The sequence below is a fragment of the Schistocerca nitens genome, chromosome 7 (assembly GCF_023898315.1).
Source record: "Schistocerca nitens isolate TAMUIC-IGC-003100 chromosome 7, iqSchNite1.1, whole genome shotgun sequence".
Classification (NCBI taxonomy): domain Eukaryota; kingdom Metazoa; phylum Arthropoda; class Insecta; order Orthoptera; family Acrididae; genus Schistocerca; species Schistocerca nitens.
The window spans coordinates 43,736,544-43,753,441 of record NC_064620.1 but is presented as its reverse complement, the minus strand read 5'-3'; the positions used below and the strand labels follow the sequence as shown (position 1 = coordinate 43,753,441).

The 16,898-nt window shown below is 38.0% G+C and overlaps 1 protein-coding gene across 1 annotated transcript in view; it reads right to left on the bottom strand.

Annotated features, from left to right (window-relative positions):
* The window catches only part of LOC126195465 (dynein axonemal heavy chain 1-like), a 963,710-nt gene that overhangs the window by 598,463 nt on the left and 348,349 nt on the right, over positions 1 to 16,898 (bottom strand). The window contains exon 30 of the mRNA XM_049934091.1: positions 3,392 to 3,525. Coding sequence (XP_049790048.1) covers positions 3,392 to 3,525 — 134 coding nt within the window. The remainder of the gene's footprint in view (positions 1 to 3,391; positions 3,526 to 16,898) is intronic.

The following is a 16,898-nucleotide window of genomic DNA, read 5'->3' as shown; positions in this document are numbered from 1 at the left end:
ATGTTTTCAATGCCAAAGGTGTAAAGTGTCTCACCATATAAATACCCCTACTGATGACTTTCCAGACACAACTGTATGTTTTCTCCAAATACATCTAGATGTTGCAGGACCACTTGCTCATCAAACAGTTGACGCTACCTTTCCATAATAATTGATCTTTTTACTGGCTGGACACAGGCAGTGCCAAGTGATATTACCACTGAAATGTTAAGCCTCTACCTTTGTGTCAGCACGGTTAGTGAGATTTGGACGCCCAGCACTTCACTATCGACTGTGGACAACAGTTTGATTTGGACCTATTTGCACAGTTTGTCAAGTTTTCAGGCTGTAATTTAAATCATCAGATGATCAATTCCAATTACAAAATGATCTAGAGAGAATTTCTGCATGGTGTGAAAAGTGGCAATTGGCACTAAAACAAAGAAAAGTGTGAGGTCATCCACATGGGTACTAAAAGAAATCCGATAAATTTTGGGTATACGATAAAGCGCACAAATCTAAGGGTTGTCAATTCGACTAAATACCTAGGAATTACAATTACAGGCAACTTAAATTGGAAAGACCACATAGATAATATTGTGGGGAAGGCAAAACAAAGACTGCACTTTGTTGGCAGAGCGGGCGCTGATAACCTCGCTGTTGTGCACCCTAAAACACTAATAATCAACATAATAATAATCTTGTTGGCAGAAAACTTAGAAGATGCGACAAACTAAAGAGACAGCCTCCATTACACTTGTCCGTTCTTCGTTGGAATATTGCTGCATGGTGTGGGATCCTTACCAGGTAGGATTGACAGAGGAAATCAAAAGGATGCAAAGAGGGGCAAGCCCGTTTCGTGTTATCGCGCAATAGGGGTAAGAGTGTCACTGATATGAAATGCGAGTTGGGGTGGCAGTAACTGAAACAAAGGTGGTTTTTCTTTGCGGAAACATCTATTTACGAAATTTCAGTCACCAACTTTCTCTTCCAGATGCGAAAATATTTTGTTGACACCCACCTACATAGGGATAAATGATCATCATAATAAAATAAGAGAAATCAGAGCTCGAATGGAAAGATTTAGGTGTTCCTTTTTCCCATGCGCCATTCAACAGTGGAATGGTAGAGAAGTAGTATGAAAATGGTTCGATGAACCCTCTACCAGGCACTTAAGTGTGAATTGCAGAGTAACCATGTAGATGTAGATGTAGATGTATGTCCACCACAAGAGCACCAATTACCATCCCACTAGCAATTGCATGGTTGAATGCTGGTACCATTCCTTGAAGACAGTGCTCATTGCTATGTAAACACATGAACTTTGGCTCTTGCAAAGGTTATACTTGGCCTATGAACAACTTATCAACCTGAGATCTATTCTTCAGCCATGGAGTTGGTCTACAGAGAGACACTGCATCTGCCTGGGAAATTCGTCAATGCTGATACGCTGTAAACACCCTCGCAAGTCCAGCTGCATTTCTTATGTCATCTGTGGAACCATGTCACACAGACACATCCTCCAAAGGCTTCACATCAAAGCACACCACTTTGTTACATGCATCAGGACCTGGATCACTGGTCTAATGGCATGCTCCACACTGACGGTGTAAGACAAATCTTACAATCTCGGTATACTCGCCTGTACCATGTGTTATGGAGAAGTATGCATACAATGGACATATTGGTGAATAGCAAGTCAATGACTTTCTTCGAACAGAGTCAACCCTGTATACATTTTTCAACGGCATCACCATGTACTTCACAATGGAGACATTGGCACCCGTCTGAACAAGATGCCCAACCACAAGCACCACCTACTGCAGCAGCTGCCTGCAGAACATCCACTGATTCGGATGACTCACTCTGGATGCTGTGTCCACTTCCCTGCCTGTCTCCTCGATACTGACACTGTCAAAGTAGTTCCAAACTGGCTGCTATATGTGCTGTGTTTCATGAGTAATAAGTGAATTGTGGCTGTCAAAAGAGTTCTGCGCCTGGCAGCCAGGGTCACTGCTCCCCCCACCACACACACACACACACACACACACACACACACACACGCGCGCGCGCGTGCTTCTACATTCTCCATACACAATGTATATTCCTGTGTTTTTATATTCGACATTTTTTGATGTTTTATATTCTGTACTGTCACTTTAGTTTACAATTCAATTAGCCTCCTATGCCAATTGAATAAAGAGTTTCCTGCTAAACATAATCCTTCAGTGTCAGGTTAATCGGCATCATTTATCTTCCACTGGCACCAGTTGTTCAGCTAGAGCAAACTTCAGGCTGCATACGCCTCAAACAAGACAACACAAAATATTCTACCAAGCAAGATGTATGCACATTGGAACCTATTCTGAAAAGCCCATGAGTTTCAGGCTGTTATTACATAGATCTGAATTAACTTATCTCAATAAAACTTTAGTGTCTTACGGAAATAATGTGACTAGACACTGCCACTTGTGTTACAGATACTGGTGGTAACAACATTATCTTTCCTTCATGAGCTACCGAGCAAGGTGACACAGAGAGGTTAGCACATTGGACTCATACTCGGGAGGATGACGGTTCAAACAGGTGTCTGGCCTTCCTGTTTTAGGTTTTCTGTGATTTCCCTAAATCACTTCAGTCAAATGTCAGGACAGCTCCTTTGAAAGGATGTGGCCAACTTCCTTCCACATCCTCCCCTAATTTGGTGGGACCAATGGCCTCACTGTTTGGCCCCCTCCCCCCAAATTAACAAATCTTCATGAGAAACACCAGGTTCCACTTTAAATTGCTCTGAATGCATACACTCAGATATTGAATCAATTTTATTATTTCTATATATTGTTTGGCAGTTGTGAAAACACACAAAAATGGGTCTTTCCACCAACTAATGCACACTAAATTACATTTGTTTAAGTTGAGGGTCAGTTGTAAATACCTGCACCAAGTACTGATTCTCTGCAGTTTTCCTGCATTCTGCAACCAATTTCCTAGTTTTATGACTCCTCTGTATACAATATTATCCATAAACAGCTCTATGAAGCTTTTGACATTATCCACTCAGTCATTTACATATACTATGGACAGAAATGGTCCTATAACACTTCATTGGCGTACACCTGAAGATACGTAACATTTGACGATTTCTGTTCATTAAGAATAACATGTTCTTTTTGCTATGAACTCTTCAATCTAATGCTGCAGTGAAAAAGTGAAACATGAGATTTTGGTGAAGCCTTATTTGTTTAAGAAATGAGTCACATCAGTTTAGCATCTCTGGCATTTCATCTCGTGTGGATCAAATGTACCTATATCAGTTAGTAATGTAAGTACACCTAAAAAAATTTAGAGTGAATACCATGAAAGCTGTGCTGCTTAATCTTTATTCACTTTTAGATGTAGTAACATTTATTACCTTTGTCTTTCCACCACCAGCAGGGCCAACCAGCATCAGTCCATGACGCACAACAGTTGTCTCATACAACTGTATACATTTTTTCACAAATTCTGTAACAGAAGTGAAAGAACACCTAATTATTTTTAAATTGTCTCTGACATTTTTCAATGTCACTGTATTCTTAGTCTTCCCTATCATATTTACAGCAGAGCAAGACCTAGTACGAGAAATTGTGAAGTTTACAGTGACAAAACTTCAGCTATAAAATGAAGAAAGAAAAAGAGAAGTGAAAGTATGAGAGGTGAACAACACTGCCTTCAGAGACATAGTGTACAAGTAGTTTCATCCATATGTTCCTATAGAAATCAAGGATCCAGAAAGAACACAAATATGTGACTTTTACTCATAGTGTAGTGTGTATGAACGTACACTTCATCTGAGTACACTAATGACTGTTTTAATTCCGATGTGTCATTTTTGTAAAAAGAAAAGCAGTATGCCTTTTTTGAAACTGTCAACTAACTCACACATGGCGACTCTTTTATTCTGTTACCTTTTAAATGCAAATATCATAGGGACAACATTTTTCACAGTGTTTTCTTCCTAGCCTTCCAGTTCAGTTCTTTAGGAGAGACAGTTCAAAATTTTCAGAGTACTCCATTTCTTGTTACAGACTATACTTCATTAGTGAAATTGCTGCTTAATAATACTTTTATCCACATTAACAATGGGGCATTTGTTGTGTGCACTTTCTTTTGTTCTGCTTCGCATAGTTTCCTCCTTCCAAAATTTGCCCACAATCATCTTGGTCAACATTTAATGTAGTACTTGTACATTCCATCACCTTTTAAATCAATATTTTCTTCTTCCTCCTTCTCATCATCAAAAGATCTATTGATGTTAACAGCATGCTATTATGGCCGTCTATGCTATAGGGTAACAATGCAAAATACTTTGAACACAAATGTTGCTGTACCTAGTCATATGACCAACTTAATTCCTGCTACGGGTGGGTCAACAACATCTTTTATAGAATAATGCCTACTAAGATACAGAGTTTACAATGGACACACAGCAGTTTAAAATTTAATTCTTTCTTAAAAATATTCTTACAACACTAAAAATCCAGTTTTCCTTTGCAACTGGTCATGAATAATTACAGTGGAAGCCACGAGAAAGTATGGCAGACATATGGCATATCTGTGATGAACAGAGATCTTTATCTAACTCAGAGGACTACTTCTAATCAAGTATTAAAGACACTACAAGCAGTCTTACAAAATTCTTTATCACATCATCATACAGTAATATGCACAAAAAATTATAAATTCTGAGAAAAAACAAAGGTGATTTGGAGCATTATTAAGAATGAAATTGGGAACAGAAATGATATTCAACTTCTTGATGACTGTAGATGTAAGAGAGATGATGGTAATCTCTGATTTTCTCTATTATAAATGCATGCATTTTATGCATGTTGGTGTTGTGGTCTTCAGTCCGAAGACTGGTTAGATGTAGTTTTCCATGTTACTCTATGCTGTGCAAGCCTCTTCATCTCCGAGTATCTACTGCAATCTGCATCCTCCTGAATCTGCTACCTGTTTTCATCTCTTAGAAACCTCATCCGACTGCCAGAAGACTCTACCCGAATTCCAGAATAATAATAAGTGGCATTGCGTACAGAAGATCGGTGAGTGACAGCTATGTGCTGAGAATAGACAGCAATATTAAAGAACAGTGCAATAAACTAGGAGTCATTTTCATTGATCCCAACAAATTTCTAAGTGCAAAGTGTCTTGCCACAGATGGTATACAAGTGAATAGGTTGGGCTCAAAAATATTCAGTAAGATGTTCGTAGATACTTGCCAGATCATAAAAAATAAGGGAAACTTAGAAGTAGTGATGGGGGTGAAAAAACTTTTGTAGCATTAAGAAAGACAGAACCAAGCCATTATCTGGCAGGAAATGTGCTAAAGCCTGTAAGTGATAGTCAAAGTAGGTATGTTATCCACTGGAATATTAATGGCTTAAACATTGATGCTTCTAACAATAAAAGCTCCAAAATAGATGAATTGGAAATCATTCTGTCAGAATGTGCAAATATTAAAGTTGTTTGTTTAAATGAGCACTGGTTTACTGAAGACACAATTAAAATTCTAAACAAAATAGGGAACTTCAGATTAGCAAGTAGCTTTTGCAGAAAAAACAAGTCACGTGGAGGCTCGTGTATACTTCTACATAGTGATATAAATTATGAGACCAGAAACTGTTTTAATAATTTAAATGAAGAATGTGTGTTCGAGAGCTGTTGTGTAGAAATTGTGGACTCACTAGCAAATGTTATAATAATCTCAATATACAGAATTCCAGGGACGTCAACAACAGAACTATTCTTATCTAAGCTTCAAATTATGCTAGAAGACCTTCGCAGAGAAAAAAAAGTTGTAATAGCTGCTGATTTTAATATTGATATCACATGTGATAGTAGCCACACGTCAAGTTTCACTGACTTAATAAAGAAATATGGTTTCAAATAGAATTTCTTTGAACCTACCAGAGACAATGGGCAATCAGCAACATGCATTGACAATGTTCTAACTAATTATGTATATGAAGATGTGTATAAATTTTGTCTAGATCTAGGTATTTCAGATCATTGAGCATTGTTCATTGAGCTGCCACAGACAGACAGGAACATTTCACATATGAGAACCCATATGAGCAGGAACTTTAGCAAAGAAAACTTGCTAACATTTAGTGAGAAGCTAAGAGATAAAACATGGCCTTTTGATTATTGTAACTCAAGTGACGAAAACTTTGAGAAATTCCTAAACAGTTTTCTTGGAGACTTTGATGAAACATTTCCATCTAGACTCTGCAGCAGTAAAATAACAAATACAGTAAAGTGGATTATCCAGGGCATAAAAATTTCCAGTGTAAGGAAAAGGCAACTGCACAGAGAACTAAAATATAATAGAGATATTGATTTCATTAAATATGTTAGACACTATAAAACCATATTTAAAAGAGTTGTCAAGGCAGCAAAACAACTGGCATATAACAGGTTAATTTTAAATCATAAAAATAAGACAAAGGCTGTGTGGTCCGTCATTAAATCTGAGTTGGGTGTTAAAACCTGTAACCAAGAAATTTCAAAAGTTGACATTGAAGGAAATACTATTGTAAATCCAGCTCAAATACCAGAGTACTTTAATGATTTTTTATAAATGTAGCAAAGTCTGATGTAGATGTAAGAGATTATCACAACAAAGTAAATCCCTTTGGCCTAAGCGAAAACTATGAAAACTTTACAAAATTCTCAAAAGTTTCTGTGGAGGATGTAGAAAATGCTATTCTAACATTAAGAAACAAAAAATCTGCAGGTTGGGATGGAATACCCACCAAAGGTATTTAAGTGGTACACAATAGAATTGCAAACCCACTAGCTCAGTAATAAATCAATGTTTTGAAGAGGGCTGTTTCCCAGAGGTACTGAAATATGCTGAAGTCCAACCACTCTTCAAGAAGGGATCAAGAGAGATCATGGGAAATTATTGTCCTATCTCCATTCTCCCAGTCCTATCTAAAATATTTGAAACACTTGCTGTTGCACAAATCCAAAACTTCTTTGCAAAATATTCTGTTATTCTAAACAATCAATTTGGTTTTCAGTAGGGTAAAAACACCATTGATGCAGTTAGCAGTTTCATTGAGAAAATAAGCACATCGTTCAAGAGAAATAAGGTGGCAGGAATTTTCTGCGACCTCACAAAGGCATTTGATTCCGTAAACCATGCATTGCTTTGCAAAAACAGACTTAATGTCTGATGGGATAACAGCAATCAGTGATTTTATAATGTTACTTATAATCCGTTTTGATTCCAAATTTTTTATTCATATGACCGGTTTCGGTTGATTCAGAACCATCTTCAGATCTGATATTTCAGTTACAGGAGTAACCCGTCCAAATCCAGCAACTTTCACATGCTGCGTAACACTAAGCAGCATGTGAAAGTTGCTGGATTTGGACGGGTTAATCCTGTAACTGAAATATCAGATCTGAAGATGCTTCTGAATGAACCAAAACCGGCCATATGAATAAAAAATTTGCAATCAAGACAGATTATAAGTAACATAACATGCATTGCTTGTTTACAAACTTGAAAAGTATGGCATTAGCGACAGTGCCCTACAATGGCTTAACTCCTACTTATCCAACAGAAAGCAAAGGGTTAGCATTTCTTCAAATGGCAGATATTATTTTTCTGACTGGTAAAAGATATCTCAGCATGTTCCACAAGGATTCATATTAGCCCCAGTCCTATTTCTCTTTTATGTAAATGACTTACCATTAAATATCAGCTCCCCATCAGTTCTGTTTGCAGATGATACTTCTGTCTTAGTTGAAGATCAGAACTCGGAAAAAATTCCCACATTTGTTATCAGTACCCTCAGTACCTTAGAAACTTGGTTCAGTTAAATGGGTCGAATCTAAACATATCTAAGACACACATGATGCAATTCAGAACCAAACAGTCAAAATGTGAGCAGATTAAGATTGTACACAACAACCAAGGTATAGAAGAAGTTGACTCAGTCAAATTCTTAGGTTTAAATGTAGATAAAAATTTGAGCTGGCAGGCACACATTGAATACCTGGCAAACAAACTGAGGAGCTTTGCATTTGCAATGCAAATTTGTCAACGGCAAATGACATGGACACATGAAAAGTAGCATATACAAGCTACTTCGAATCGATTATTAGGTATGGTATTGTTTTTTTGAGGTAACTCAACAAACATAGTTCGGATACTCAAAATCCAAAAAATCATACAAAATATGTGCACTGCAAATCACAAAGAATCATGTCGACCATTATTTAGAAAACTTAAAATGCCTTCCTTATGCATATATGAGAGTATTATATTTTTCTACACCAGACATGAATTATTTGAGGGAAACCATTTTGTCCATTCACATGATACCAGAAACAAAGAAAACTTTATGCTCCCCACCCACCGCCTCAGACTGTATGCCCAGGGACATCAATACATGGGAATGAAAATTTGTAATAAATTAAAATGGAACAAGTTGATGCAGATGAATTTAGGTTCACTTAAAAGAAAACTATATGAGGTACTGACACTGAAGTGTTATTACTCAGTGGATGAATTCATGCAGGACAAACTGGAAATTTGAGCTGGGTACAATGTGTTATCCTTATAGTGCTGTTATTTATTATAGTGCTATTATTTATTAATGTAAAAATCATTGTAATTGTTTTATAAATTTTTGACATGTCTCCTGTATGCAAACCAAATGGATTGCAAATGTACGTCATGAGATGAATAAAACACAATTCACAATTCACTTAGTCTCCCTTTATGATTTTTACCCTCAATTTCCCTATAATACTAAACCAGTGATCCCTTGATGTGTCAGAACATGTCCTATCAACCCATCCCTTCTTCTAGTCATGCCATGCCACAAATTTCTTTTCTCCCCAATTCTATTCATTAGTTACATTATCTAACCATCTAATCTTTAGTATTCTTCTGTAGCACCAAATTTCAAAAGCCTCTATTCTCTTCTTTTAAAATATTGATCATCGATGTTTCACTGCCATACATGGTTACATTCCACACAAATACTTTCACAAAAGACTCCCTGACACTTACATCTATATTTGAGCTTAACAGATTTATCTTCCTCGGAAACACTTTTCTTGCTGTTTCAAGTCTACATTTTATATTCTCTCTGCTTCAGCCATCATCTCTTATTTTGTGGCCCAAACAGCAAAACACATCTACCACTTTGTCTTGTTTCCTAATCTAATTCCCTCAGAATCATACGATTTAATTCAACTACATTCCATTATCCTTGTTTTGCTTTTCTTGCTGATCATCTTACATTCTTCTTTCAAGACACTGTCCATTCCTTCCAATTGCTCTTCAAGTCCTTCGCTGTCTGACAGAATTACAATGTCATCGGCAAAACTATTAAGTTTTTATTTCTTCTCCCTGAACTTTATTTCCCACTCCAAATTTTTCTTTGGTTTCCTTTATTGCTTGCTCAATGTGCAGACTGAATAACATTGGGGACAGGCTATAACCCGGTCTCACTCCCTTCTCAACCACTGCTTCCCCTTCAAGGCCCTCAGCTCTTGTAATTGGTTTCTGTACAAGTTGCAAATAGCCTTTCACTCCCTGTATTTTATCTCAGCTATTTTCAGAATCTCCAAGATAATATTCCAGTCAACACTGTAAAAGGTTTTCACTAAATCTACAAATACTATAAAAATAGGTTTGCCTTTCCTTAACCTGTCTTCTAAGAGGAGTTGTAGGGCCAATATTGCCACACATGTTCCTACATTTCTCCTGAATCGAAACTGATATTCCCTGATGTCAGCTTCCACCAGTAATTTTGACACCTGTCAGCAACTACTTTCTTAGCAATTGGAATACATCTTGCATGCCAGATGGAAGAGTTTTGTCCAATGCTGTCAGTAGGTCTGACGGAGAGGGCTTGTTTCAACTTAGGTCTTTCAGTGCTCTGTCAAATTCTTCTCGCAGTATCATATCTCCCATCTCATCTTCACACATATGCTCTTTTCATTTCTACAGTACTGCCCTCAAGTTCATCTCCCTTGTATAGACACACTGTATACTCCTTCCACCTTTCAGATTTCCCTTCTTTGCTTAGGACTGGTTTCCCATCTGAGCTCTTGATATTCATACAACTGCTTCTCTTTTCTCCAAATGCCTCTTTAATTTTCCTATAGGTGGTATCTACCTTTCTCCTAGTGATATATGCTTTTAAATCCTTACATTTTTCCTCTAGCCATGGCTGCTTAGCTATCAATCTCAATTTTCAGACGTTTGTACCCTTTCACCTACTTCATTTATTGTATTTACTATTTTTTCCTTTCATCAATTAAATTCAATATCTCCTGTGTTATCCAAGGGTTTCTACGAGGCCCTGTTTTTGATCTATTTCATCCTCTGGTACCTTCACTACTTCATCTCTCAAAGCTACCCATTCATCTTCTACTGGGTTTCTTTCCTCTCTTCTTGTCAATTGTTGCTAATACTCCCTCTCAAACTCTCAACAACCTCTGGCTCTTTCAACTTATCCATTGCTAGCTATGTGGCATACTAATGACCTAAATTTTTATAATAATATCTCAAAAATTCCCAGTAGCAATCTATACACTGTACCAATTATAAATGGCTTTTCTGGTAGCAACAATTCACAAGCACTGTCTTCCAATTGTTGATGTAAGCAGAATCTACTGGTATCAAGAGCTCTGAACTTGATTTTATTATTTCACATCCACTACAGTTCCTCCTTTCTCCATGTTTCTCCCACGGAAATGGGCTGTTACCTTATAGAACCCTACATGTAAAATAGCCCTCTATGTATAAAATATGGATTCAAGTATGTACATGGTGCTCAGACAGATATAATACATATGGAAAGGATGAAACATGTTGAAATGTATTATTTCAAAACATTCCTTTGACTGATTCCTATCACACAAGCTGCCACATAGTAATTTGCGTATTGGTGTTAACACTGCTAAAATATTAGTTGCTGTTCTCTTATCAATTTGTTATTTTTCACTGGCCTATTTTATTCTTTACATTTCCAGTTTATTTTTTTATGTTTTCAAATGAAGATTACTGAGTCTTGGCACTATAAGGATATTTTTCAGGACATGACACACCACTATTCTCACCATTTGCTTACATTCTTTGCACACGAAACCCATATCCCCATCTTCATCCGTCATCTAATTAGCTTTATGAACAAGTCATCTGATCACTACAACAACAGAACATAAACTGATGGACTCCAAGCACTCACATAAATGCACAAACTGCACCTGAATTATGTACAGGGTTATTACAAATGATTGAAGCGATTTCACAGCTCTACAATAACTTTATTATTTGAGATATTTTCACAATGCTTTGCACACACATACAAAAACTCAAAAAGTTTTTTTAGGCATTCACAAATGTTCGATATGTGCCCCTTTAGTGATTCGGCAGACATCAAGCCGATAATCAAGTTCCTCCCACACTCGGCGCAGCATGTCCCCATCAATGAGTTCGAAAGCATCGTTGATGCGAGCTCGCAGTTCTGGCACGTTTCTTGGTAGAGGAGGTTTAAACACTGAATCTTTCACATAACCCCACAGAAAGAAATCGCATGGAGTTAAGTCGGGAGAGCGTGGAGGCCATGACATAAATTGCTGATCGTGATCTCCACCACGACCGATCCATCGGTTTTCCAATCTCCTGTTTAAGAAATGCCGAACATCATGATGGAAGTGTGGTGGAACACCATCCTGTTGAAAGATGAAGTCGGCGCTGTCAGTCTCCAGTTGTGGCATGAGCCAATTTTCCAGCATGTCCAGATACACGTGTCCTGTAACGTTTTTTTCGCAGAAGAAAAAGGGGCCGTAAACGTTAAACAGTGAGATTGCACAAAACACGTTAACTTTTGGTGAATTGTGAATTTGCTGCACGAATGCGTGAGGATTCTCTACCGCCCAGATTTGCACATTGTGTCTGTTCACTTCACCATTAAGAAAAAATGTTGCTTCATCACTGAAAACAAGTTTCGCACTGAACGCATCCTCTTCCATGAGCTGTTGCAACCGCGCCGAAAATTCAAAGCGTTTGACTTTGTCATCGGGTGTCAGGGCTTGTAGCAATTGTAAACGGTAAGGCTGCTGCTTTAGCCTTTTCCGTAAGATTTTCCAAACCGTCGGCTGTGGTACGTTTAGCTCCCTGCTTGCTTTATTCGTCGACTTCCGCAGGCTACGCGTGAAACTTGCCCGCACGCGTTCAACCGTTTCTTCACTCACTGCAGGCTGACCCATTGATTTCCCCTTACAGAGGCATCCAGAAGCTTTAAACTGCGCATACCATCGCCGAATGGAGTTAGCAGTAGGTGGATATTTGTTGAACTTCGTCCTGAAGTGTCGTTGCACTGTTATAACTGACTGAGGTGAGTGCATTTCAAGCACGACATATGTTTTCTCGGCTCCTGTCGCCATTTTGTCTCACTGCGCTCTCGAGTGCTCTGGCGGCAGAAACCTGAAGTGCGGCTTCAGCCGAACAAAACTTTATGAGTTTTTCTACGTATCTGTAGTGTGTCGTGACCATATGTCAATGAATGGAGCTACAGTGAATTTATGAAATCACTTCAATCATTTGTAATAGCCCTGTATTTGTTTACATATGGTACAGTAGTGCAGAAATTTGTGGGACCTCTCCTGACAGTGGGAAATGGTTTGCAGAACTACACAGGGTAAGTTGCGAAAGAAGTAACAACTATTTTATTTTTACAATGGTTCCATACATCAATATACTGTTTTTTAGTGGCCAATAGGATGCAGAAGGTATATAATTATGTTATATGGTTAACATTCTTAACTTTTGCATCAATCAAAATAATGAAGAAGTTTTTTAATAATAATAATAATAATATCCCCCGTGGAGGCCCGGGAAAAGAATAGGCCTCCGGTATGTTCTGCCAGTCGTAAAAGGCGACGAAAAGAACAAACCACTAATAGGGCTAACCCCCCTTTTAGTGTGATTACTTGGTTCAGGACAGAACTAAAGAAGCCTCGGACAAGCGCCGTCATGGTCGGGGACGACGCTTGAACCCTATGCCCGCCCACAATGGTAACGACACTGCTAGCCAACTGGAAAATGATTTAAATCCAAATAGAGGTGTTTTGCAGGATATGCTTCCTGCAACCACCCTAGAAGGAAAACAAAGACAGAGGATGAGATGGTCAGATGAAGTTAATCGACACCTCATGTTCTGTTATTACCAAGCAACAAATCTAGGAACCAACACAACTGGATACAGATCACAAGTATACACAACATTTATTACCAGATACCCAGAATTAAAATTTTTAACAGAACAACGACTAGCTGATCAGATCCGTGTAATAATCAAAAATAACAGGATACCCCAGTCACAATTAGAAAACATCAAACAACAAGTACAACAAATACTAGAACAAAATAATGTGCAATCAGAAGAAGAAGAAGAAAATACAGTAATGGACTCAAACATCCCAGAGCAAACAAACAAAGAACAACACACATCAATTAAACAATCAGAGGAAAACGACATCTTAAGACAGCCACCAGAACAAGCACAAACAGAACACGAAGTGACACACATGTTAGATATAGAAGAGAAATTTCAGCTGACATGTATAGAATACAAAGACACAAATACAGACATTAGACCATTCTTGCATAGACCACCAAATAACCCACAAGTCGAAACAACAATAACAATTATCAACACAATCATACACAACAAAATAAATGAAAATACAACAATGGAAGAGTTACAACTACTGGTTTATGTAGGAGCACTCACTACACTAAATATACACACTAGGCAGAGATCAGAACCAATGAACACACAGAAGAAACCCACAAAACCAGCATGGCAACACAGGCTACAGATCAGAATAGAAAAACTGAGAAAAGACATCGGACAGCTAACACAATTTATAAGAAATGAAATATCAGACAAAAAACGAAAAAGGTTAGGTAAAATCTCACAACAAGAAGCAATAGAGCAATTAGATGAAAAGAAGCCGAAGTTACAAGCATTGGCCAAACGACTTAGAAGATACAAAAAAAGTGAAAATAGAAGGAAACAAAACCAAACATTCAACACAAACCAAAAGAAATTTTACCAAGCAATAGATAACACACACATTAAAATAGGCAATCCACCAAACATAACAGACATGGAACACTTCTGGAGCAACATATGGTCAAACCCGGTACAACATAACAGGCATGCACGGTGGGTACAAGCAGAAAGAGACACATACAAGATGATACCACAAATGCCTGAAGTGATAATTTTGCAACATGAAGTCACCCGAGCAATTAATTCTACGCAGAATTGGAAAGCCCCTGGAAATGATAAAATAGCAAATTTCTGGCTAAAGAAGTTCACCTCAACACATTCACATCTAACTAAATTATTTAACAATATAACAGAGGGAAACATTCCACGTGGAAAAATATATAACTCTGTTATATTCATATCATAATTTGAACCCAACAATGACGTTTGTTATTGTCACTGTTACATTTCGAAGTCTTTTCTGTCGTCTTATTTCCTCCTTCTGTTAAGGCCCAAACTCTTTGTCTTTAAATATGTCTGCTTGTGTCTGTATGTGTGGATGGATATGTGTGTGTGTGCGAGTGTATACCTGTCATTTTCTCCCCCTAAGGTAAGTCTTTCCGCTCCCGGGATTGGAATGACTCCTTATCCTCTCCCTTAAAACCCACATCCTTTCGTCTTTCCCTCTCCTTCCCCTCTTTCCTGATGAGGCAACAGTTTGTTGCGAAAGCTTGAATTTTGTGTGTATATTTGTGTTTGTTTGTGTGTCTATCGACCTGCCAGCGCTTTTGTTTGGTAAGTCTCATCATCTTTCTTTTTAGATAAATTATTTAACAGTTACATTGCAGACCCATACACATTCCCTGATACACTTACACATGGAATAACCTATCTGAAACCTAAAGATCAAGCAGACACAGCAAACCCAGCTAAATATCGCCCCATAACATGCCTACCAACAATCTACAAAATATTAACTTCAGTCAGTACACAGAAATTAATGACACATACAACACAGAACAAAATTATAAATGAAGAACAAAAAGGCTGTTGCAAAGGAGCACGAGGATGTAAAGAGCAACTGATAATAGATGCAGAGGTGACATATCAAGCTAAAACTAAACAAAGGTCACTACACTACGCATACATTGATTACCAAAAAGCTTTTGATAGTGTACCGCACTCATGGTTACTACAGATATTGGAAATATACAAAGTAGATCCTAAATTGATACAGTTCCTAAACATAGTTATGAAAAACTGGAAAACCACACTTAATATCCAAACAAACTCTAATAATATCACATCACAGCCAATACAGATTAAGCGTGGAATATACCAAGGAGACTCATTAAGTCCTTTCTGGTTCTGCCTTGCTCTGAACCCACTATCCAACATGCTAAATAATACAAATTATGGATACAATATTACTGGAACATACCCACACAAAATCACACATTTGCTATACATGGATGATCTAAAACTACTCATCATCATCATCATCATCATTTAAGACTGATTATGCCTTTCAGCGTTCAGTCTGGAGCATAGCCCGCCTTATACAGTTCCTCCATGATCCTCTATTCAGTGCTAACATTGGTGCCTCTTCTGATGTTAAACCTATTACTTCAAAATCATTCTTAACCGAATCCAGGAACCTTCTCCTTGGTCTGCCCCGACTCCTCCTACCCTCTACTGCTGAACCCATGAGTCTCTTGGGTAACCTTGCTTCTCCCATGCGTGTAACATGACCCCACCATCTAAGCCTGTTCACCCTGACTGCTACATCTATAGAGTTCATTCCCAGTTTTTCTTTGATTTCCTCATTGTGGACACCCTCCTGCCATTGTTCCCATCTACTAGTACCTGCAATCATCCTAGCTACTTTCATATCTGTAACCTCAACCTTGTTGATAAGATAACCTGAATCCACCCAGCTTTCGCTCCCATACAACAAAGTTGGTCGAAAGATTGAACGGTGCACAGATAACTTATTCTTGGTACTGACTTCCTTCTTGCAGAAGAGAGTAGATCGTAGCTGAGCGCTCACTGCATTAGCTTTGCTACACCTCGCTTCCAGTTCTTTCACTATGTTGCCATCCTGTGAGAATATGCATCCTAAGTACTTGAAACCGTCCACCTGTTCTAACTTTGTTCCTCCTATTTGGCACTCAATCCGTTTGTATTTCTTTCCCACTGACATTACTTTCGTTTTGGAGATGCTAATCTTCATACCATAGTCCTTACATTTCTGATCTAGCTCTGAAATATTACTTTGCAAACTTTCAATCGAATCTGCCATCACAACTAAGTCATCCGCATATGCAAGACTGCTTATTTTGTGTTCACATATCTTAATCTCACCCAGCCAGTCTATTGTTTTCAACATATGATCCATAAATAATATGAACAACAGTGGAGACAGGTTGCAGCCTTGTCTTACCCCTGAAACTACTCTGAACCATGAACTCAATTTACCGTCAACTCTAACTGCTGCCTGACTATCCATGTAAAGACCTTTAATTGCTTGCAAAAGTTTGCCTCCTATTCCATAATCTTGTAGAACAGACAATAACTTCCTCCTAGGAACCCGGTCATATGCCTTTTCTAGATCTATAAAGCATACATACAATTCCCTGTTCCACTCATAACACTTCTCCATTATTTGCCGTAAGCTAAAGATCTGGTCCTGACAACCTCTAAGAGGCCTAAACCCACACTGATTTTCATCCAATTGGTCCTCAACTAATACTCGCACTTTCCTTTCAACAATACCTGCGAAGATTTTACCCACAACGCTGATTAAAGAGATACCTCTGTAGTTGTTACAATCTTTTCTGTTTC